Raw genomic sequence first — 26,133 nt, forward strand, 5'->3', positions numbered from 1 at the left:
TGATCGATTCTGCTGGTCTACGCTGGCCGAAGTTTGTTCGACAAACTTGATCAGGGCTGAGAGGTCGACTACAGACATCCCCTCTCAGATCCTTCCTTACAAGAAAGGATCGACTGAGGGGGCCGGGGGTTAAGCCGTCGATGATCCTAGGGAAGACCTTCGCCTAAGGTATGGATCATTCTGCCCAACCGGGCAACTCTGCTGACGCTATGGCAAGAGGTTCAGAGACACTGAATTCGCTGACAGAGACGGCAGGCGCGAAATCCTTGGCTAATCACAGAGATTGTGCGGGAATGGGCATCGGGAAGCTGTCATTCAGATGAGTAACCTTAAGCATCCTCCCAGCGAAAAACCTGCAATCCTAGAGTTCGTGAACTCCTTTCAGGATTATGCCCCCCCGGGGGAGTCTCCCGTGCCATCTGTTCCTGACCGGAGGAAACTGCAATTGGACACCTTGTCCCAGTTGTCGTAGCCGATAACTTAGGCCGACGTGGTTGAAAGAAAAGGGCGCTGGAGCCCTGCAGAGTCTGGAAGAAAGCGCCTTGGAGGAGTGAAACTGGAAGTCGATTTCCTCCACACAGCAGCTGTCTAAGTCTCTGTCCTTGGGCACAAACAAACTCTTCTCAAGGATGGAAGGGTGTCTGAGGTCGCCGACCTCCACAGATGAGACACCCGAAGGAAGCCCTCAGTCAGCGCGTCCAGATGGTACAACATCGAGCTTGTCCGCAAGTTAGATACTTAACGACGAAAGGCCAAGGTGCCTGAGCTTGAGAGGAGGAAAGTACCCTTGATCTTCCTGTAGCTTCCTTGAACCAAACCTCGGGCCGTAACCGAGGAGGGAAAGAACCTGGTAAGCTCCTAGAGGAAGAGGTAAGCAGTCACCCCTCGTCCGATGGAGAAAATCGAACGGAAAGCCCCCACGCCAAAAATCCTTCCAGGTAATGACGGGGAAGGGCTAACCCAGGTTCAGGAAAGAGGAGTGTTGCTCAGATCTCCCTTAAGTTTCTCCTATTCTTGCAAGTGCCATGCTCTGGCGTTTACGGGGTGAGGCCGTGTTCTGGAAATACGCTCCAGAAGAACTCGCCAGGCTGGTCCTGCTGCGAAAACCCCATTGGGAATCATGGTCGCAATCGCCCTGGAGCTCGCGCCACGGAAATTCAAAGATTTTCGCGTGGGTGAACGTGGAAGCGCTCATGCGCGGTAACGCAAACAAAGGTGAGCGAAGGAGCGCAGAAGGAGGGCGAGCGTGGTAGGAAGGGCGAGAGCTGGTGGTCGGCGAGCGATAACCCATAGACGAGCAATGGATACTGCAAGAAATAAGCCGACATTTGTGCGAAGAAACACTGTAGGTTCGCGCGACGGAACACCATCCGTCCGCCCGATGGAAAAACCATTGGTTCGCGCGTGGGCGAACATTGGAGAGCATGAGCGTAGACGTGCAGGCACGTGGGAGTGTAGGCGTGCAGGCGAGTGGTCGCGCGGGCGCACCGGCGAGCGGTCGCGCGGGCGAGCGGTCGCGCGGGCGAGCGGTCGCGCGGGCAAGCGGTCGCGCGGGCAAGCGGTCGCGCGGGCAAGCGGTCGCGCGGGCAAGCGGTCGCCGTGAGGGTGGGCAGGTGGATGAGAGCGAGTCCGAGGCGGCGAACGTAAGCGTTAGCGCGATGGCGAGGAAACGCGCTGCCGCGTGGGCGAGGAAGACCACTGGCGATATGGATCAACAAGCGATCGGTGGTGAGCTGGTGAGCGCTAATGCGCAGGTTGGCGATGGTGCGTTGTGTTATGCCGACGCGATGGTCGAGCAGTTTGCGAAGGTGAGCGATCGCGAGCAGCCTGTGCAGGAGGGCGATCGCGCGATGGTGATCAGCATGCGCCGGGTCGCGCGATGGTGATCAGTATACGCAGGTCGGCGGTCGCGCGATGGCGAGCAGCATCTACTGGTGGGCGATCGCACGATGGCGAACAGCATACGCAGTTGAGGGTCGCGCGATGGTGATCAGCATGCGCAGGGTCGAGCGATGGTGATCAGCATGCGCAGGGTCGAGCGATGGTGATCAGCATCCGCAGGTGTGCGATCGCACGATGGCGATCAGCATCCGCAGTTGAGGGTCGCGCGATGGCGATCAGCATCCACAGTTGAGGGTCGCGCGATGGCGATGAGCATCCGCAGTTGAGGGTCGCGCGATGGCGATCAGCATCCGCAGTTTGAGGGTCGCGCGATGGCGATCAGCATCCGCAGTTTGAGGGTCGCGCGATGGCGATCAGCATCCGCAGTTTGAGGGTCGCGCGATGGCGATCAGCATCCGCAGTTTGAGGGTCGCGCGATGGCGATCAGCATCCGCAGTTTGAGGGTCGCCCGATGGCGATCAGCATCCGCAGTTTGAGGGTCGCGCGATGGCGATCAGCATGCGCAGGTGAGCTAGTAGCTGGCGAACCATGTTCCTTCAGAAGTGTTGGAGAACGTTGGCGTGCCGGCTGTAACACACGTGGGCGATCCAGAGATCGCCGAGAGACAGGTGATTGCTGGCGAGCTGATGATCGCTGGCGAGCTGATGATCGCTGACGAGCTGATGATCGCTGGCGAGCTGATGATTGCTGGCGAGCTGATGATCGCTGACGAGCAGAAGGATACGCGTGGAAGCCTGCGCAAAGAAGAAGAGTCCTTGACCCCGACATGAACCGAAGTTCAAGATCGCGAGGGCGAACGTGGGCGCACAGGAACCAACTCATCTTGAAAGCACTGACGAACAGGAGAGCGCTGATGAGCAGAAAAGCGCCTGTGTGCTAACACTGAGCAGGAGCAGGAGAGAACACAGCAGAAGGGCGCGCAGGGAAACCCTGACACGCAAGGGAAGAACCACTGTGGGGGCAACCCTTTGCCCCGAAGGGATCGTTGTCCGCCGGAAGACTGATGTCCGTCGGAAGACCGCTGTCCGTCGGAAGACGAGATCAGACTGCTGTCCATCTGCACCAAGGCGGAAGATCGAGAAAAAGGAGTTGTAGGCTGCAAACGGAGATCCAAAAAGGCGCCTCAAGCACCCTTATAGGGAGATGAGAGGCCCTTACGACGAGACGGACGGTGGGCCTTACGGCGAGGGAGGCCAACAGCAACAGCAACAGAAGAAACCTCCGAAGAGGAGTCTCTATTAGTGTACTCTCTCGCGAACGAAAGAGAAACACTTCGTGGAAGAGACCGGTCAGCCAGTGACCTAAAAGGAGCAATCCTCCGAAGAGGAGCTCCTGCAGTTGCCCAGCCCCTTGAGCGAAACTGCAGGTGCGACCGCTCAGCACCAAGAGCATAGTCGCACGAAAAAAAGGCAAGAGAAGAACCCCCCAAAAGGGGAAAAACTCAAGCCTGGACAGGAAAAAACTTCCCTCGGAAGGAAAGTTACCCGCCCAAGGAGGCAAGCCTCCTGAGAGTTCTAAAATGAACTGGAGAGCTGTCCGTCGTCACGGGAGTACTTCCAGTAGAAGGAGACACGCCCCTGACGAAAATACAAGGGGGGAGGCAGCAACAGCCGAATCCCCAGGACTCAACCAGACAGCTCACACCGTTGCCATATTACAGAAACGAACTAGAACGGTAACTGTAAAAAAATAAAAACAAATAATATTAGTACACATTCATTCCCCCGGGAAGGCTCCGAAGAGGAATCCCGAGGGAAAGGAACAAGAATTACACAACAGGCACATGCCCTCACAACCACTTACACTCGCGGAAGGAGAGCTGTAACCAAAACAGAATTATAACAATTATAATTATGTAACTATGTAATTATGTAATTTAAAAATGAATGAACACTAAAGAACGAACGAAAACCCCGAAAGGAATCGTTCTACAAGCTGAAAAACAAAAAACAACTACAATTAGATTCATAACTAATTGAGACAAACGTACGGCGTAGCAACCCCCCCACACGGAAAGGAAGCTACAAGGCCGTAGTAACATGTAGTAAAAGGGTGAACGACCTCAAGAGAGAGAGAGAGAAAGACATAAGTCAAACTCGATTGCCACCCATAAAATTACGCCGTGGTGGTCTAACTGCCGAGGCCTCCACGTAGATATCGTACACTACACACACAAAGCTGAAAAGGAAACTTACTTATTTCTATACTCAAATATATATACAAACATGAAAACATGTTTACATATATATAGAGTAAAAGAAAAGTAAGCGATTAAGTAAAGACAAAACAAACAATGGCTGCCAAGAGAGGACCAAGACAGAGACGTCTGTCACAGTCCGAGCCAAAAGTGAAAGTGAGTATTCACCTGTGTGTGAGGGAGAGGAGGGGTAGCTAGCTACCACTCCCCTACCCCCCCCCCCCCCCCCCCCGCTAACTAGCGCGGGGGTAATACACCCTCGTTAAATTCTAATGGCTCGCCATTTCAGCTACGCTAAAAGTAATACCCTTTGTAAATAGCGTGGTTTGTATTTCGGTTACGGAACAAAGAGGTTTTAGGGTGGAATACAGAAAACAGGTGAAATAAGAGAAGCTGTCTAACCTAAATGCACCAATCATCATAATAAAAATGTTACCATAATCAAAATCAAATAATGATATGAAATACGGTCAAAACTCTGGAGATTTTGTTTACCAGACTTCCAGATGCATAGAATACATGATTTGCAATCCTATTTTCTATGGAGTAGAGTCGTTCGTAGCAGTCTTCATCATAATGTTATTCAAAATACCTAGCTAATTGGTTGAGCTAATTATTTGTTGGTTTAAGCCTTTCCATATGCTCGATTCACTTGTGATTAAATATTATCTCACTGCTCCTATGTTCAGGCAAGCGAACTATGTTTAACTACGTGCCTTAGCATTAAATATCAATTATACAAACTTCATCAGCGAATATTTCCGTAACCCTTAATTTGCGGAAGATTCAAGTAACATTTTCATATGAATCATCTTAAAAAAAATACAGTGAAATGAAATAGGTATCTGAATTTAGTTGGAATTGTAATAATACCAGATTAGCTAAAGTAGGGTAAACAAGGGTGGGTAGGTAAGGTAAGGGTAGGTATGCTAATGATAGAAATGGTGAGCTTGGCAGAACTCAGAGAATAAGCCTAGGGGTGTATGTATGATAGCGGCCACCTGTGTGTTCTGGATGATGATAGCTTACTGAGAATACGGCAGTGTAAGTTAGGTTAGGGGGGGGGGAAGTTTAGGTTAATTGGTGTCCATATTTTATGCTCGCTGGAGGAACTGGCCGCTGATATACAAAGGCTCCTCAGCCTAGTCTAACATCAAGTGTCTATACCTCAATAATAAACATAGGCATCGGCCATAAAATAAACTTTTATCAGGCTAGTATCACACCAAAAGAGGAAGCCACCTTAAATGTAAAATCACTTGATATCAATAAAGTTATTACCTTCTTCACAGTATCGGGAACGGAAGAATGCACATAACAGTTCAATATATATATAAACTCTTCGTTGCCTGGGACGAATAACAACTGAAGGACAGAGGACATTATTGTAAGATAATTTTAATTATAACCAATTGCTTGCAATCACTCAATGACATCTATGATAGGGAGAGAGCCAAAATGGTTCCAGCAATGTTCACCAAAATTAGTTTTTTCACAAATTTATCCCCCACTCTCAGTCATCTTGACCATCTCATTTAATTAAAATAAACTGAATTGTTGGTATAAATTGGAGCTGGAACTAGCAGTAATGAGGTTGATATTAACAGAATAAATTATTATTATTGAAAGATATATAGAAAGACTTCGAAAGAAGAGATATGAGATTCTTGTGTACAAAATAGAAAGCACAATAATCTATTTTTTTAAAAGTAGACCACACTAAACTTTTACGAAATAAATGAAAATAATACTTTTAAATATAATCTTATTCTGACTTCATTTGCATATTTACTACTAATATACATTTCAGTCCCTATTCTATAGCTTGACTGAATATGAGATAATATAGCTCGTTACTGCGGTTTTTATGTACAAAAAATATTTTTATTTTTTCGGAATAATATGGCCTTATATCATTAGCTTATGTCTCAGCTCAAAGTTCTGTAGAATGTTGAAATAGCTTAGAGAGAGAGAGAGAGAGAGAGAGAGAGAGAGAGAGAGAGAGAGAGAGCTTTTTGGATGGTTATTTTTCAGAATAATATGGCCTTATATCAGTAGCTTTGAATGTTTTCGCTTTAAAACTATGTACACAGGATGCTTGAATAGCTTAGAGAGAGAGAGAGAGAGAGAGAGAGAGAGAGAGAGAGAGAGAGAGTTTATTCCTCATATTGTAAAGTGAATACGAAAAGTTTGGATTTTTGCGAAGTAAGCTTGAACTTTTATTATTATCCACTCCACGTTAGCATCATATTCATTCACGTTCCAACATAGGCTACCTTGAATGATTCATAAATTAACTTATATGAAAAATGAACATTAAAATAGTACTTTTACGGAAAACAATACGTTCCATTGCTAAAAAATCCTTTGTGCATTATATTTACGCAAGCACATTCAGTTCAGTAAGCAACTCTTTTCTGACCACGGTACCTATTAAAATATTCCAGTGAAACATATTTATTTTAATATCCTATATATAGTAACACTACCATTTTCTATGAATATTTGAGGAGTAGATTACCAGCTTTCTTTTATTCTCTATTAATTTTCGAAGAAAACGGGAGTTTTCCCATGGAAAAAAGTAATTTTTATTAGAAAATATTGTCCTAATCGGAACTATAGTAAAATCTAGAAATCTTAAATCATACCCCAAAATAGGGTTTTATAATAGTTACAAAAATATTAAACTATTTCCTTTAGTTAATGGTGTGTTTTCAATTAATCTTACCTTTCATATCAGCCGTAAATAATCACATTTTATCCTGCTTTCCCCGAGCGATCTCCTACCTAAGGCAAGAACCCTGTCTAGAGAGAGATCTCAAGATGTTGAGCCAGAGCAGAGAGAAAAGTATTAGATTACCCAAGTTCTCGTCATAGGAATTCTCCTCTAACCGAGACAACTCATGCCAAGGACGATTCAGTTCAAATGTCTCTGCGAAAGTCCTTCAGATATATACAGTGGTCCTGTAGACTGTCTGTCACTCAAGGCAAGTGGGGAAGTGGTGGGTTCACCTCAAACCTAAAGGCACAGTCTGAACCCTTCTGCCTCAACATACTACTCTCCAGCCTCTGTCCTTGAACCAGAAAGAACATCAAGCAAACCCACAGAATGATGCAATTCCCTTCAAGTAGCAGAGCACCGGTAAAAGGAGCAAAGATGTCTATTTACTGGCTCTTTGGAGCACTGCAAGATTCCAGACCTTCCGTGGAATGCCATTGATTAGAACTGGCAAAAGAGGTCATAGATAGCACCAATGATCAGGTCTCTGAACAAAGTAATTCCCTCCATCTCCGTATGTCAAACAAGATCTTACTACCTGCACTGTCTAGACACAGAAGGTTTAACATTCCAGTGAAAGCTATCCTTTCTCCTCTCCTTGTTGTCCTAGCAGTTATAAAGTTAATTTCCGGTTCATCATTCGAAAGACTGGGAGGACAACCAACAATCTTTTCTGCCTCCAAGACAATGAACAAGGAAGCCATAGCAATGGTTTGTCTTCAAGCAACCTCCTAGTTGGACTACTGGTCAAGGATAGGGCCTTACTTTGCTTGTTCCTAGGGGAGGTGGAAAGAATGCGAGAGAAGGGCATGCTACAACTCGTCCAGGATGGGTCTCCTTGCTTCTACAGTCACCTGCTCATAGTGGAGAAGTTGGCGGCGGTTGTAGACCAGTCATCAACCTCCCAGCTTTGAATGAGTTAGTACTTCAAACTCCATTCAAAATGGAGATGGCAAGCACTGTACGAGCTGCTAAGGAGGAGAACTATATACTTTCAGTAGACCTAAGAGATGCATAAAGTACTTCCAAATGCCAGTAGATTGGTCCTCAAGGAAGTTTATTTGCCTCATCCTCGGAGGGGAGGTCTACCAGTTCACTTTCTCTGCTCTGATCTGTTGACCACCTTTCAAATGTTCACCAAAGTGTTTAATGTAGTCTCAAGTTGGGCTCATGCCAGAGGTATTTGTCTTTGATACCTGGACGATTGGCTGATCCTATCTTCCTCACAGAAACAGCTCCTTTAACAACGAGATGAACTTATCTCTTTTTTTTCACAACCCAGCTTAGAGCCCCAGCAGAGAAGGGTTTGTCTCAGAATGAAAACAGACATGGTATTGGGGAAACTGTTCCCTTCCAAAGATAGCGTCAAAGGACTCGGGATAGTAGTGCGACCATCCCTGCACAGGCCACAACTCCCATTGTGGCAATGGCAACAGCTTCTAGGCCACCTGTCTTTCTGGAAGAGCTCGTACCACAAGGTTGGCTACACGAGCAATCTCTTCAGTAGCGTCTAAATAGGCTTTGGTCAGCAGCCAACAACTTCCAACACCAGTTAGTCCCAGTAACACAGGAAGTGAGGGAGCATTTTTTACTGGTGATAAAGAGAGAGAAAAAAAAACTCTTAAAGGGAACATTCCTATAATGCTCACTACTGGAGATGCTTCTATTCTCAGATGCATTAAAGGAAGGCTAGGGTGCACAACTGGGAAGACAGATTGCAGTAGGACTTTGGTCAGAGGAAAATGCCATGCATGTCAATCTGCTAGAACTGAAAACAGCTCCTCTAGCTCTGCATTTATTTCAATAACTTCTTTTATACTACTCTGTATTGTTAATGAGTGAAAACATAACCATGGTGACCTACATCAACAAACAAGGAAGCGTGACCTCTCAACGCCTCTGTGAGTTACCAAGACAAGCCCCCTTGTTGAAGGCAGAGAAAGCAGTAAACCTTTTGGCAAGGTTCATTTTGAACCGGAAGAACGTACTTGCCAACAAGCTCAGTCACCAAGGACAGGTGGTAGGCACAGAGGGGGTCTTCATCCTCAAGTGGAAAAAGGTCTCCTGACTTTGTGAGCTTCCCTAGTGAAAGACCTATTTGCAATGAGTCTCAACAGGAAATTCCCTATCTACTGTTTATTAGTAATGGATCAGGTAGTAGCACTCATGGTCACTTTGCAAGATCCATTGGACAACCTCGACATTTATGTCTTTTCACTGTTCTATCTGATCTGAAGAGTTGTCAACTGGATTTTGAACATGCCAAATCTAAGTATGACCTTAGTGGCCTTCAAATAGCCACAAGCAAACCCCCTGATGTTGTTTTCCAACATACCCAGTTAACTCCCCAGTTGGCCCAAACCTTCTGTGCCAACCACACTTGCAGAGACATCACATCTTGGTGACATCTCTGTCACTTCATGGATGGAGGTTACCCAGCATCTCCTCCGAACAAGAGGCTTTTTATAAGATGTCCAAAGACCTAGGCAAGTCATCAGAAGTAGTTTACCAAACCAAGTAGGCCATTTTCTGCTGTTGATACTGTGCTGTAGCAAGGGACATTCTATGGTCAGAGCCTCTCTACAGACTGTAGCACGTTCTCATCTTCTTGCACAGAGAGATACACCTTTCATTCTCAGTAGTGAAAGGCTACCACTCAGCCTTGAGCCCATCTTTAGGCTAAAAAGCCTAGACCTCTCTTTGTTATGGCATCTATCATTAACCATGAGGATTCTTGAGCAGTCCTGCCCTCCGAGAGAGCTCACACCACTAGCTTTAGACATCACCAAAGTCCTCAGCTCTTTATAAGAAGAGGTGAGGTAAACCCCTGAAGAGGGCCTCTGACAAGGATCTTACCCTAGACAATTTTCTTGCTTGCCTTAGTCTCAGCTAAATGTGTTAGCAAAATCTATGGATTGTCATACTGTGTCTCATACAGTGCCGAGAGTTGGAGGAAAGCCTCATTTTCCTTCATGCCTTAATTCATAGTGAAGACTGAGAAACCCATCATTCATGACCCTTTTCTATTTCATCGCTGGAGGCAACTGGAGATTCGGAGGAGTAGTTTCTTTCTTTATGAGGGTACTAAGACACTATCTGAACACATACACTTCACACCATAACTCCAAACCTGTTTATTAGTACAGGGAGGTGTAAGAGGAAAGTCCCGTTCTAGATTTGAAACACAATAATCAGAGCTCAAGAACATCAATCGGCTAGTGATCCAGTAGAACCATCCCAAGCTTATGCTCATGAAGTCAGGGCAGTAGAAGCTAATCTAGCCTTCAAAAGGAACCAGTCAGTTGGGAAAGCTTTGCAAGCAGGAGTCTGGAATTGCAAGACTATGTTCACAGCCCATAACTATGGGATTGTACCCACATGTATCCACAATCTTCCTGAGACCTATGGTAACAGCTCAGCAAGCAGTGCAGTGCTCTAAGCTCCCCAAAGGACAAGAAACATCACGTTTATACGTCATGACATCAGTCTAGGATAACAGCAAGAATGTCTGGCCTTTATCCTCTTTTTTCCCTTCCTTTGGGCTGCAGCATTCAACACGGTATGTTGCTGGAATGGACACTGATGCAGGTAAGCTAACATATCGGATACTATTCCATTTTGCTTAAAGTAGAAGTGATTTTGCCTATCCTCTTGACAAGGGGGAGGATGGACATAACTGTAAATCCATCCATCTATATTAACTTAACATTCTAGTGAGATATTCCAGTGAGGATATAAGTTCCCCCATTGATTGTCTATCTATCAGCAGAAGCCTAATCTATCACCTAAACACTTTTATAACAATAGATGTGAATGAAAGTTAGCACTTCTTTAGGTCCAAGTGTAACGATATCCCAGGCAGTTTGGTCATAGAAACTTCCTCCCTCCTATGGATAAGTTCTCTATTAAAGAATGAAGGTTTGTATCTGTGTAGGAATAAATCACAAATATGAGAAATAATTTACATTTTTACTAACCATACAAAAAACCTGAGTCCTCTAACTTAGGTTCCTGCCTCATTCACTCTGCAACTCTTAGGCAAAGGTCAAAGGGGATACTCAGTGAGCCGACAGTGGGCAGGGCTTTGCCACTACCAGCCTGTAACTACCGTCAGTTTGTTATAAATTTTTAACAGCTGAGTTTCCAGCTTCACTGATGTCATATTTCAATTTAAGGACTCAAGCTTGTATGGTTAGGAAAAATACAAACTATTTTAAAAAGTAAAGTACTTTGATTTACAAGTTTAATCTGGTCAGGGAGCTTGCTCGCAACACAAACTGCTAGTAACCCTAAAAAAATTTCCCATGAGAAATAAGAAAAGTCCATTAATACATAATTACAATCCCTAACATCAGATATGCATACAAATTAATAATTCACAAAAAATGAGAAATATGTTGACAAATTAGATCACACTTGACTCTTGAGGAGAGTCATAGCTGGCGTGAGGGGAACAAGAGAAAAGAGAAGAGGATTTGGAGTGGGGTACTGCTTGGAGGGAGAATCCTTGAGAACTTCTGGTAAGATATGAGTTTTATCTTTTGATGGCATTCACTGTTCCTAACAGAATTACTGTGTTTTAATTATGCTTTTTGGACACGTTGTTGTCTTTCTTTACATTCTCACATTCTTCTTTCACAGTTAACTTATCTAGATATGCCTGCTTTTGTCTTTACTTTAAAATTGTATAGAAATGCAACATCGTACTGTAGGTTAATAGAATTGCTCCTCACCCAGCCAAAGCCTTATTTGGGTAATGTGTTTCTACTATATTTTGTAGGGTTTCCTACATTGTTAACATTTCCCTAGTTTCACTTGAAGCAAGTGGTTTGTCACTCTCGCCCTCCACCTTCTCAGATGAAATATTCTCCAGAACCTCTTGTTGCACCTTATGCAACTCTAATAGCTCCTCGTTCATCAGCTGGCCACTATGCATGTCTAGAAAGTTGATGATATTTTCCTTGTCCAACTCCAAACCCATTGTCTTGCCCATGGACACAATTTCATAGTCAGCTGCCTCTTGGATCAGTTCAAATCCATTGAAATCATGTTCAGAAATGCATTCAGGCCACAGTTTCTTCCGTGCAGAATTAACACTTCTCTTAGTGACCCATTACCATGCTTTATTAATCATTTAGAGGCAGCTGACGATATGGAAATGTTCTTCCCAAAACTCAGGGAGGGTGAAGTTGGTCCCTTTTGTGACCTCAAAGCATTGCTGGAACATTGCCTTTGTGTAAGGCTTCTTGAAGTTTAAGATCACTCGCTGATCCATGAGTTGCTATACTGTACTGGTGTGCAATTAGGCAGAAGGAACTTTATTCTGATGAATTCAAACTCCTCCATTAGGTTGTCTACAATACCTGGAGGATAGGAAGAAGCATTATCTATAAGCAACAAGGCATGGAGTGGTAGATTCTTCTCCATGAGGTATTTCTGGTCAACAACAACACAAAAAATGTCACTCAAGCTTTGTTTTATGACCTCTACATCATGTTGTTGCTTCGGCATCTTGTACTTTTTAAATTTTTGTGGATTTTCTGACTGATACACTAGGAGAGGTTTGAATTTGCAATCCCTGCTGGCATTAGCATAGAACAGCAGTATTAGAGATATTTTCATGGGTTTGTAACTGGAAATTGCCTTTTCTTCCACAGTAACCAAGGTCCTCTTGGGCATCATCTTCCAGAACTGACCAATCTCATCACAATTGAACACTTGCTGCAGCATGAAATATTATATTTACATGAACCTTTTAAAGTCTACAATGAATGCCTTCACACCGTAGCTTGCATCCTCACCATGTCACACAACACTATAGATGCCAGTTCTTCCGGTGAAAATTTAAAATCAGCTATGGTTTGCTTTGAATAGTTCTTTTGCTTTGTCTGCTGGCTTCTTTTTATTAATGTGAATACAGTATTTTGCTTTTTCACAAATAATGTTCTAAGTAATCATATCACCTGCTAACTGCTTCTCACTGATCTAGATAAGATGGAATTTTTCCTTGTTATCAAGAACACATGGCCATTGTTTCATTAACATCAGCACCCCTTTATGTAGTATCAGTTGCTTTGATTTTTTTTTTTTCAGAATCTTACAAATTGTGGATGTTGTACGATTGTACAATTTTTCCAGGCATGCCACACACGTACCTTGATCATGCTTCTCAAAAACTTCGTTCTTCACCTGTTCGGTAATCGTCTCTAAATTATCTCTCTTAATCATCTTGGAGATTATTATCTAGATGCTGCACTATACTTTACTGTTACTGTTAACTTGACGGGGAACCATATCTATCCCAATTCAATACCGAGTACAGAACGTGGTCACAACTCTACAAAGACTGCTTCCAAAGAAATGTGATAGTCTCGTTAGTACTTGTCCACAAAAAATACGCATTTATCCTCGAATACCGACTTGTTCATACTGTACTGTACTTAAGTCACTTGCAAATCGAGATACTGTACTACTGCATTTCTTTTGTTTATGCCAACTATGGATGGAATATGATCAACTATTCTATAACAAGGCTAGGGAAATTGATGTTTATATCATTTCAATTTTAGTATACAGTATGTAGTACCGAAGCTAGTATGCGATTCTTTTATAATTTACAGATTATTTTGCGAGAGAAAATGGTTAGTTCTGCACGGGAAGTAAAGGAAAAACTTAAGTTTACTATTGACCCAATAATTTATTAAACCCCGTCTATAATATCATGGAAAATGGGGAGAGTAAGTTGTCTTAAGAGGACCTTCAAGAGACAACATAGAAAATTAATATCACACTTTGTCTCAAGTAGCTTATTTGGATACCCTTTAGAAATAAGTTTCCTTAACTATTAGATATCTCATTAGAGTTGAGTTCTTTATCCATATTATCCTAAAGTTTGTCTGTAGAAAACCTCTAAAATGCTAATAACAATTTTACTTTAATTTACTTCTAGCAGGAACATTTGCTCAAGGGACTTGTTTTGGCAATTGAGGTACTTACTCCTATGCTAATGCCACTAGGGAAAGCTAAAGATGTACTGGTGGCCAAACCTTAATGAGTGGCTCACTGCCATTTGAAACATGATTCTACTGAAGCTTTCAAGGAAATATCTAAAAGGATCTTTACTGCTCTGCAGAACTATACAATATTTCATGCCACATAAAGTTACAAAGTGGTTGATCATAAGCACCTACTCAAGAGAGTGAAGGGATATAAATATCCACTCCACCAAATCTAATAGCATTCACCCAAAACATTATGCCACTGTTAAGCTACCAACTGAAACTCTACGATATACAGAACATAAATTTAATTACTTAGTTCCACCGTAACAATATTATACAAATGATCAGCTTGTGCTGAGGCTTTAAATAATTTAGTTGAAATAAATACAAACTGTTCCATAAGAAACATATATGCCATGTCATTAACAAAGGAAATAAGAGGTTGCTCCCGAGCGCTTACTTCAGAAAGCGTAGGGATATTAGGATCTAGACCACCAGCTTAGTCTTCTACTTTGAAATCCAGTCGTCTAAAAGAGCTGACTAGATTGCGGACTTGCAAGGTTTTGCAGTGGAAGGACCTGAAGTAATTTGATAGTACGAGGCTCTTGAGAGACGATTGACTCCATCATGCGCTCTGCACCATCAGATCCCTTACTGACTGGTGCACTAAAACAAATAGGCAAAAATTGAGGATTTAGGCTAGGGATTAAAACTGGCCAGGTTAGGCTAGAATCTCTGCTTTGTCTGAAGACTTACTGCCCTTCTTGGTTTGAACAAATGAAGCCAACAATGGCAAGATTTCATGAAGCTCAATACTATCAAAGCCAGAAAGCTTGTTAATGGCTGGAAAGGCATCATTATCCCCACTGTAACTAACTAGCCTAGTCTTCTCTGGATTCTTACCTGAAAGGAAAGCTAATTTTCTTCCGGTTAATTTCCCTTCTACGTTTTAAACTTGTAATTTGGTCTGCAACCATTTAAACATACTTTTCAACAAGAGGAATAGTAAACCCTAAGCATTACTCACAAAAGACAATCTAAATCACAATATTGGTCACCCGTCACAAGCAAAGAAAATGAAGATCATCAATGCACAGAAATTAATCCCTTGAACAATCTACACAGGAATTACTAAGAAATCTAGGAGAAGAAGGTTTTTATTAATCAGTCCAATTGCTTATAAATACACCAGGCACACCTCTTATTTTCATTAAGGATATTGTAATATACCTATAGTATAATATTGTTTAACCACAAGGACATCCCTTACAATCACTTATAACATAATTGACACTTTTATAACTTTCAATAGCTGCTAATTGTCTCAATATTGAGCTATAGACCTAAGCTTATTGAAAGGGAAGAAAACAGGAAATATTTAGTTTTGGGGTAAATACTGATATAAACCAAACTTCAACAGCGAAGCAGTATGAACATCAGGGAGGTTCATAGAAATAATAATAATGTGATTATGTACTGTAAACACTTTGAAAACTGACTAAACTGAAAAAAAAAACAATTATAAAATACAAAAGGTTTAAGAGTGCTGCTTAATGTTTGTTCCTGAGTAAACCAAATGGAATTCAGAAATGTTGTATAAAATTTGAATATGAATTACAATGAAGAATCCTTGTAAGGAAAGAAACATTAATTATAACACTTTTATTAAATATATATATTCCTAGGATATGTACAATGTGAAATGTTATTACATAGCTTTTGCAGTCTTTCAAGACTGGATCAGAGAACATTTTTAGAGTTGTATTTTACAAAACCATAGTGTACTGCACTGTGCTATCTCATCTTAAAGCCTGACCAATGTTTCTGGAACCTGTAAGAAACTGTAAAAGCAATTTTGAATCTTTGAAATTGATACTAATTTTGAGTTGCATTGGACAGGGATGTTCACATACTATTTTTTACCATATGAAGAAAAGTAGTATAGATAATGATTCACTTTCTTGTCATTCCAACTCTATGAGTATGAATATTATGGCAGTGATTTTATCCCTTTAAATGACATCCCAGTATAATTTTGGCTACCATACAAAAGATATTTTATTCAATAAGTTCAAGATTACCACAAGAACAATTTGTATTATCGTTTAAAACATTTACATTGCCTTTGATATTTTGGTGTTATTCATGGATAGATTCTAATTGTGGTGGGTACGTAATTAGATACAATGCAGCATTTGAAAATCATTGGAAATAGTTTGCAGGAAATGAAAATGATTACCATAGTATATTATGTCATGATTCTCAAAAACGTTTTTCTGAGTAAGAAGTTCCCTTTCATAATTTATAGATGGAGTACAACAGCCTAAGAAAAATTCAAAACATTTTCAGCAAGAAAGAAATGCTTTATGCTTTATTAACATACATTGCAAACATCATATTTTTAATGTCCTATGACATTGCCACACTATTTACATTAAGATACAAAAGTAACTAAATTACTCTCACTGTGAAAGATCAATTAGATTTTACCTATATTATACAAAATACTACTCCAGTCTCTTTTGATACTACAATCATTTCAGAGAAACATGTTCAAGTGCACAATTCTCTCAACAATCTTATAGAATAAACACTCATTTCTTCATATCTTAATAATAACTACTACTAAAAGTAAAAAAAAAAAATCTTGTTTTATCAGAAATTAACAGAGCCAAGATTTTTAGTAGCTTTAATATAAAAAAATTCTATTCTGCCACACTCCTTAACACATGGAGCATATAAGGTTTATTTGGTAACTTTGAGGAATTAGTATTGTTAACTGTTTTTGTTTCCTTAAGCAGTTTTTCTGCAATAAATTTCACAACTAAACCTGTCATTTCCATTCCATGTGAATGTCCCACATAAAAACCAGGATATATGTTTTAGGGTCATTATTATAACTAATCACATTCAATTTTTGTTTTCTTTGTATGTTGTTCAAACATAATACTGTACAGTATAAGTGAATAGCTGCGGAAATCACTGGTTAACTTGAAATTAGAATTTTATATCTTATCAGCTACACAAAATTTCCTTAGCAAATGAATGAACTGGAGAGACAGGCAGATTATGATAATTCCATAATTGAAAATCTAGGTTCCTGTACTAGCTGAACATTCTCACTCAGATTAGATAAAGATTTAGCCACCTTAACCACCTAACTAACTAGCTACATTAAAGAAATGCAAGGCTGAATAAATATATCTTCAATTGAAGATAAAAAGATTTACAGTTGCACAATTTAGATAAAAATTTACGAATTTGTGTACCTGTTAAATAAGCATGATGATTTGCTCTAGTAACCATTTAGTTTACTAGTAGCACTGAATATTAGCGACTATCAAAAAACCTTGCTACATAAGTCTGTTATGTTGAAAAAGAACTAACCGTTTTGATCATGTTACGTGTATGCAACATTAGAATGGGAAACTTTCCTTTTTTTCTGCCAAACCATAGTCAAGATCATTCACAATATCAAAATTCTCCATCAACCATTTAAGGAAGAGGGTAGTATTAAATTGGTGGTAAGCCAAACATAATTCAATATAATAAGGTCGCAGAAAAAACAGAGAAACGTTGCTAGAGAAATGACATAAAATATCTAGGAAAATATGAACGAACTAAATGAACTTGATTTGAATGATTAGGAAGCATGTTGGCATCAAAGTTGCTACTAAAGTTTGGAATCAATAATAAGGATGTCAAGAGCCAGCACATTGGCTCTATAAAAGCACTAGATAAATACTGAATTTGAATTACAGCTTTATAAGCACCTAGAAAAAATTCTAAGTTTTAGAATATCAAGACTAATAAGACTTGATTTTGGGGGAAATTTACTGTAGACAGTAACAAAATTATTTACTTTTATAAACTTAATGGGCCAGAGGAAAAATATTGCAGCTGGTGGTAGAATGGAGGACCAATGAGCAACAGACAAAAAAAGATGATGGAAAGAAAATCTTGTAAACTTACTGAATTGGACATTGAAGAAGAATCACACGATTACTAGATTGAAATGGCGCAAAACAGTAATTATGAAACAACACGGTGCAAGCAGCTGCGGGGATCAAAAGCCAGCAGAATGAGTGTTTAATAACTCAAATGGAGGTAAATCTGGTGAAAAGGAGTGAGATTAAAATTAATCTATTTTTCCATATTCTGTGCAACAACCATTGCATTTCTTATGTAATTTGTCTCTGAAATGCTAAATTTACTGAGGACAGAAAATTAATATTTTTACCTTGAATTTTTCTCAATAAGATTCTTACAATAAGTCAGCATGAAAATAATTAAGATGCCTATCACATTATGGATCCACTTGCTCTGCTGAAATATTATGCACAAGAACATGACACACTTCAGTACTCACTCCATATAAATATTCAGTCGCCCTTACATCACATACACAACAGTGACAATACTGACTAGCACTCTTAAGTAGCCTATATTCATACTGAAATTATTCACATACATCTTCAGATAACATGATTTCTTGAAGTAAAATCTTACGAATTCTATTGATAAAATATATGAGGGACCTGGAAAAAGTTGATATGGTAATTCGTGTTGCTCCCAAGTACACAAGTTTTGCAACATAATAATCTCAAACACTTGAAAATACCACAGTATTTCTTATATAAATAAATGTGAGACTTTCAATAAGACCTCGATTTGCAAAGTACAATATTCCAAAGTAAGTTTATAAAACATTTGAAACTCAATTTGTAGGTGGAATATAAAACCATGAAATTAGAAGTACTGTTTACATGAAATTAGAAGTACTGTTTACATAGTGGGTGTACAGTCATTCTGAAGTCACTAGTTAACCAGTTTTAGCTCTTTATACAGAAGTACTGCATAAATATTGCTTGTTCAGTCATTTTGAAGTCAAACAGTCAATCATATCTATTTTTTTTTTTTTTACAAAACATGTCAAATATCTATTTGGAAGATACAGTACATACAGTGGTACAGTAATTGTCTTCTATGATGATGTTACAATAAATAAGAATAAAGTAATACTCATTTTAGAGTCTTATTATAAGACTAGTTGTTTATTAGATCAAGCCCATACATATTTACAAAGTTTGAGCTTAAAAAGTAGATTGAACAACTGTAATTACAAAGAAAAAGAATTACACAAACCCTTAATGTAAATAAATAAAGAGTATTTTGATATCACAACTCTTCAGATGAAGTAATCTCTTTTATCTTAATGAAAAAAATGCTGGAAAATGTTATTCACATGCCCATTTACTAATCAATAACCCCAGGGGATGAAAATAAATGTAGGTGCAGTACAGTTTTAGGTTCATCAGGTCCGAAACTTTTTCATACTATGAATATTTTTAGATTTCAACACAACACAATAAGGGGAAGTTTTTCTCACTACAGCAAGAAATTACTATTCAAATACCATTATATTTCCGACATAACTTAGTGTGTATGGGTACTCATGTTCAAATAACAACACGGGCAATATAAAACTTCTACCTACCTCTTTTGAACATTAAGGCCACCTTATCACAAGGCATTATGTCCTTGTTTGTGACATTATGAAATTTATCTACAATATTTTATGCTTCAGATGTCAAACTTAACCCACCAAGAAAGTTTTCATTACATGTTGAAACAATTCTTCATCTTTATATATATGCAATTCCTTACAGTTCATATTCAAAATGGGTGATGGATTTTGTTATAGCTTTGAAGCTATGTCACTTATGAGAAAAAAATTTTGTATTTAGAGTTTACCTTCCAATCAAAATTACCATCTTTAAAGAGAGTAAAGGGAGGTTAATCTTGGTGAGGTGAGTTTGAGGACCAGGTTTGTAGTCCCCCACCATACATTGTTCTTATGTAAACTTTTATGCCCAATGATGTATCACACAAGTATTACCCACTGCACCAGCACCATACTTAGTCTTGCAAACATGAAAAGTTCTGGTATTTCATAACCTACATATCAAATTACAGTACTTTGTAACAAACATACAAGGTATTGTACTTTTATGAGAAGCACAGATCCTGTCAGCCATGTTTCAGCATTACATTTCCCTTTAAATGTATTATCTAGTATCATTTTTGCACGAATTCCGGTTTATTATCCAAATAAGTCACTAGAAGTTTCAAATTCTTCAAAATGGAAAACTCTATATATCCTCCATTCTGCCATGACTAAACCATAACTATATCATGATCTGTGAATCATTCAAAATATAGGTTATTAACAACTTCATAATCAGTCATGGCAAAATCCTTACATTAAAGATGCAACATTATACAATTCATCACACCAGACAACATAAAAAAAATCACATGTCTGGGAAATTGTTTCAAATGCCATGCCAAATGAGCATTAAATCTTGACCGACAAATATCAAGATAATGAGCTAAAATGGAAATTATTCTGTTACCTTGTTTGCTCCCTCCTTGCATAAAAAGGGGGAAGAGGGGAATCCGTTAGGCACATGCATAAGCTATGTACCAAATATCATATATGTTTACTTTCTTCATACAGCCATGAGATTCATATATAAACTAAATCATTATTTAGGAACTAAAATGATTTAAATCTTTATTTCTAAACATTGCTATTTCAATAAACAAAAGACATCATAATTTTCTATGATCTAGGGAAAAACTATCATTCTATATTACAAGAAGAGATTCCTTTCTGATATCATCAATCTCCCCTTCCTGATATCTTCAAGGATGGAGGGCAATATTTGTCTTATTCATATCTAAAAACATAAAAAAAAATTAAGTGTTCTAAATGATGAAATTCCTTAAATCATTAAGTTGGCATCATTAATACCCTTCTTTCAACTGAGCATCAATGCCTCTATGTCTCACTATAATGGAGATGAAGAAGTATTAATGAGAATTAAACAAAGTGGGATATAATATTTACTGTGAAGAAATGAGGATGATGATGTACTGTACTATCAATCTGATGATGATTACAGTGAAGTTCAAAACTATGGTTGGAATTATCAAACATTATTTAAAACTGCTGGCAATTCAGCAATAAAATATAACTTATGAAAAATCCCAGTGCTGAAGTGTTGAATAAACTTTGTCATGACACAAAGCTGACTGACAGGCCAAAGTAAAATACCATAAAACATAGTGTCCTTGTCTCATCAGAAGACAAATGTACATCGAAGGTAACAAAATTTTCCCTTTTATTTGTTCAAAAAATGAGGCAGGTTACACATATCTGACAAAAAAATCACAAGTATCACCTGAGGGAAACTAAAATTTTAATTCCTTGCTTTTATGAGATTTGCGGGACACATACATCACCAAATCTCAAGAAAGTCACTTGTAATCTAACATTCCTGTTTCATTGTATTATATCTCGCTCTAAAACTGCTTATTTTCATACATATAAAGGCCATTTATGCTTTCATATACAACTGTTCATGTTCTCGCTCATCTTCAGAATCTTCTTCTTCCACAAACGGTACTAAAGTTAATGAAACTTTTTCAGACATATTCGCTGTTTTAAGAAATCTGTAGGAATAATCCCTTGACCAGCACAAGGAACCATTCGATCTAACCTGAAAATTAAAAAGAAAAGGACCTATTATATTGAATTAAAATATCTGGCATTATCTCTCTAACCATGTTTAATAACATTGGCGTCCATATGTAATAAATGTGCCAGATAGGCTTCGTATTCATTGTATTAGAATTGGATGGAAAGAGAATAACTACTTAGATTTTAACTTTTGATTTTCGTTTTTAGTTTTTCATTTTGTAGAATGTCAAAGTTGAGGATGCAGAACTAGTTCATGCAACAACAAGGGACTGATCCAAAGAACAATTTGAACAATGAGAGTGATCCAAAGAATCATATATTTTGGTAAAAGCAAGGTCAATTCATCTGGTTTTATATACTACAGTATTAACAAAAGAGAGGTAGCTGGATTAGTATGTGATAAGAAAATGCCTATCAAGCTAAAAGTCAAGATCTATAACACAGTAATGAGACAAGCGCTAATGCATGAATCGGAAATGTGGGCTCTAAGACGAAAAGAGGAAGCTTGAGAGAACAGATGAAATACGAAGAATGGCTGGCGTAGTAAAGATTACAGAAGTGAAAAGAGTTTCATGACTGAGATGGCGTGGGCATGTGTTCAGGATGGATGGTGGGGAAGGAGTGAGAAGGACTTGAGGGAAACTGTTGGGGAGGGAAGATCTAAAGGAAGGCAGAGAATTAGATAAGGTGAAGGATGATATGGAAAGAAGTTTGGTGGAAGAGGATGGTTTTAATCGAAGGTATTGGAGAGGCTGCAACAGGCAACCAATCCCCTAATGAAAGGATAATAGCGGAAAAGAATTAAAGTATTAACAAAAGTATCATGTACAATCATAATTTCATTGAAGATTACTTTCTGAAACATATATTTTCTCATCTCTGGTCTGATCTAAAAACTAACATGTGATGTATACGTAATGTATTATAATGTCCAGGTTTTAGAATGTCTGTGTTATCATCTTATTGGTGTCACAGACTACTAGGCTACATATTTTGTTCTTTAAAAAAGTTTGCTATGGAAAAAGAAATACTTTTGTATATGGTGTACTGACACTCAAAAATTACCTCTTTTAATTTAGTTCCATTTATAAAGATAGCCTAAGCTGTACTATTCCAAATATACCGTACATGAAATACTTCTTTAATGCATTCTACTCAATATGAGCTCTTAATATCCTTTATCCTTTAGGAAAGTACTATCACACCTGATTACTCTTAAAAGTCAAAGACTGATCCAAATCCGCTTATTAAAAAGTCTAATTTTATAGTGCTTACAATGCCAACCACTCTAACCTATACAATATGTGAAATGAAACTTAGATATATATGAATATAGTCTTCTGATATAGTAGGAAGACGATTGTGTGACTCAAAACTATGTAACAATGAAGACTAATGGTGTGACTCAAAACTGATGTCCCTACTAATCTTTGACCAGTATAAAGCATTTGGATATCTGTCCACATATCAATAAGCCACTCTGGTTTGAGATATCCTTCGGTTAGTGCATGACAAGGACTTTTCCTGTATCAGCAGCCCATAGTAATTTTCTGTTATCTAGAATATTATTCAATAAAGAAGTGATAGTTATAATATTAAAAATCTGTCTTGACTGTGAACTTCAAGTATATACTAAACAGTACACATTTCTGTATTCGACAGATATATATCTGTAATTTTCTCATGTAATCTTGAAGGATAATTGCCTCATATTTTTATGTTATGTTAACCTTTTGCACATGCAATAAAGGTGAAAATATTTCTATCTTTCTCTTTGTTTAATAATAAGTGCATTAAAATGAATGACATGGGTAAAATGTTTTACTTAGAGATTTAAAATTCAATGAAAATATGGATTATTACTAGAAAAGACAATGAAATACATACCTGAAGGACAGTGAATACAGCACCAAACATCAATACATTAACTAAACAAATAATAACAATAAGAGAGGTGGCGGATAAAAAGTCTGGTTGTCTATATGGGGTCTGCGATGAATCTGAATTTAAACTTAATGCGATCCGTCTCTTATCAGCTGAAACTGCCCCAAAGCACTGACCTGTAGTTGAAAAATAGTAAAAGAATATTTGTCAACATAATAGACTTAAACACTTTAAACTATGTTGAAATGCTACTTACTATAACATCTTAATTTTTTTTTAACAAATTTCCTTATGTTATAATGACTGTACTAGGTAATAGAATATCAGGTACAGTACTCTTGAAAAATGGATCATAAAAGACAATTCAATATCACAGTATATGTAAAATGTCAGCTGACAACAGCAACAATCATAACGATAACTTTAATTCCAGCAGCCTGACTGTAACTTACTCAAAATGAACTTGTGAACAACGATTTATAAAATAAAATCAAAGCACAAAACTGAATAACTTGAACTGTAGCAATGAACTTATTTATTCCTAATAATTCTTTAGCCATGAAGATCTCAAAAACATTAATGCATGTGGAATAGAGGATAAAATATATTACCACAGCACAAACAAAAAACATTTCATGAAATATGTAATGTTTCACTACCAAGAAGTGGCAGTACTGTAGTCTTTAAAGTTGCGTTAACATATCATTCATAATATATAGAATACTTCAATTATTTTTTGACTGATAATATGAGGAATAGGATATGTTCATATCATATCACTGATTAATTAACAGTATATTCTTATCATTCTTTAACTGACAATGTGGGGAATTGCAGTTATAACTAAACATTATCTCTTTGGTGTTCTCTTTCTCTATGCAATATTCTTTCTCTAGTTGAATATTAATTATTCTGATTTTTCTAAAACAGTTATATAATGTTAATTGGCAACTTTTCATTAATATTGCAATAAATTATGCAATTCCTGCACTGGATATATATATTTTATAATCATTTGAATTTGAAATCCTCTGCCTATTTTCTTAACTTTGATCACCATAGAATTTACAATTTAATGACTAAGGTCTATCAACTCCCTTTATGCTATCATAGAGGCTTCACACAGTTGTAGAGGGGTCAAGGCTGTTGAAGCGAGAGAAAATGGTTGATTTTAAATTCAAGGATAGGAGTCATAATTCTTGCTAGCTTCAACTATAAATAAAATTAATTCTACTGTATTTCCTGTTTACTTTCCTTCTAATAGACTTCAGTCTCTAGCAAAGTAATGAGATAATATTGCAGCTCGTGGCAATAAATATGGCTTTGATACGCTGTACAATCTTTGTCTTTTAATCTCTACGTGATTCTCACTTTGACCAGCGGTGCCCCTTACTCATGACTGTTAGGTTATTCATATTTAGATATATGGCATAACCATACCATGGTAATTGCCATTAACCACCAAATTGTCTCAATACATCACTACAGGGCTAAGCTTATTACTATACAGTACAAGAAAAGAAAACAGGAAATATTTTAGTTGTAGGGTTAACTTCAGTAGTAAACAAAGCTTCATGAGTAGAGCATTATGAATATTATGGAATCCAGTGACTTTAAGAGAAATAAAAGTACAACCAGAAAAGATTATTGCAAGTCATCGGTGAAAAAAAATGCTTTCCATAAAATCTTGTTACATTCTGTTATTTTCTACTTACTAAAAATCTTGTTACATTCGGTTATTTTCTACTTACTAGTTGTAGGATCACATGAGCAGCAAGGGGGTCCATGGTCCTCTTCTGTGACCCCCTCAGGACAACACATCCTGCATGTGCCAGAGTCTAAATGAAGTGATTTAGGTGCTTCACACGATGTGCAACCACCCTCTCCTCCTGATGAACAGGTTAGACATGACGAGTGACACGCTTCACAAGATTGTGAACTTAAATTATAATAGCGACCTGATCTACACTCTATACACATACCACCATCCAGGGTAAGGTAGTCATGGCATGATGTACAATCGTTAAGACCAGAACCTGCAAGAACAGAAATTGATTAGTCAAACACTACCTCTAAAAATAACAAATACATTATACAAATGAGTCTAATGCCAATAAAAAAAGTAATGTACACCATTCAGACGATAAGAGTTGAACATTCACGTATGTTAAAGTACCCATTCTTACTTTGTCTTAATACATTGAAATAAGTATAAAATATTTTCATATCATGAAAAGCCAAAGAGCTTGTACACTTTCTAAAACAGTTTATTAAGTTACATTTAAGGAATTTAAAATGGTATGAGCAAAAAACCTATCAATGATATGTGATATGCAAAAAATTCAAGGCTTTCAAAGAGGACCTTACAGTAGGGTGGACTTCTTCATTCCAGTGACTAACCATACCAATGCCAGGATAATAAGTTTCCATTTAAAATGTTTGACCTTAAAGATTAGGTGCACCCTAACCAATAAAGTTATTTGTTAAAGGGTATTACTGTATATAATATGCCACGTCACCCACATATGAATCAATATTGCTATCATTGTTATTATATATAAAATATAAATAAGTTTTTTGGGCTCAAGCCATGTCGTCCTGATGGAAGTTCCTTTAGGGTAGCTTCCTAGGGTATATTACAACTACGGCGATATTCCCAGAGAATTTACCTTAAGGTACCCAGAATTCTAACACCTGGAGCGAGTATCCCTAAAAAAGACCTTAGGGATATCGTAAATATCAGCAGACGTATTCTTGACACGCCACATAGCAATCTATACCCCGAATAGAGTTAAAACTTCGTAGGGGTCAAATGGCAAGAAAA

At 38.4% G+C, this 26,133-nt stretch overlaps 2 protein-coding genes and 1 long non-coding RNA gene across 3 annotated transcripts in view; 1 reads left to right on the forward strand and 2 right to left on the reverse strand.

The window, feature by feature from the left end:
- The window catches only part of LOC137643495 (uncharacterized), a 37,788-nt gene extending 32,276 nt beyond the window's left edge, over positions 1-5,512 (reverse strand). The window contains exon 1 of the long non-coding RNA XR_011044966.1: positions 5,381-5,512. This is a non-coding gene — a long non-coding RNA (uncharacterized lncRNA). The remainder of the gene's footprint in view (positions 1-5,380) is intronic.
- The window catches only part of LOC137643873 (lysosomal-associated transmembrane protein 4A-like), a 199,048-nt gene that overhangs the window by 75,532 nt on the left and 97,383 nt on the right, over positions 1-26,133 (forward strand). The gene's annotated exons all lie outside the window — the stretch shown is intronic.
- Positions 15,527-26,133, reverse strand: part of LOC137643441 (furin-like protease 2) — a 39,054-nt gene continuing 28,447 nt past the window's right edge. The window contains exons 17-19 of the mRNA XM_068376219.1: positions 25,061-25,345; positions 23,313-23,485; positions 15,527-21,444 (exon numbers count right to left, since the gene is read on the reverse strand). Coding sequence (XP_068232320.1) covers positions 21,283-21,444; positions 23,313-23,485; positions 25,061-25,345 — 620 coding nt within the window. The 3' untranslated portion in view covers positions 15,527-21,282. The remainder of the gene's footprint in view (positions 21,445-23,312; positions 23,486-25,060; positions 25,346-26,133) is intronic.

Source organism: Palaemon carinicauda, chromosome 7 (genome assembly GCF_036898095.1).
Source record: "Palaemon carinicauda isolate YSFRI2023 chromosome 7, ASM3689809v2, whole genome shotgun sequence".
In the NCBI taxonomy this organism is placed as follows: domain Eukaryota; kingdom Metazoa; phylum Arthropoda; class Malacostraca; order Decapoda; family Palaemonidae; genus Palaemon; species Palaemon carinicauda.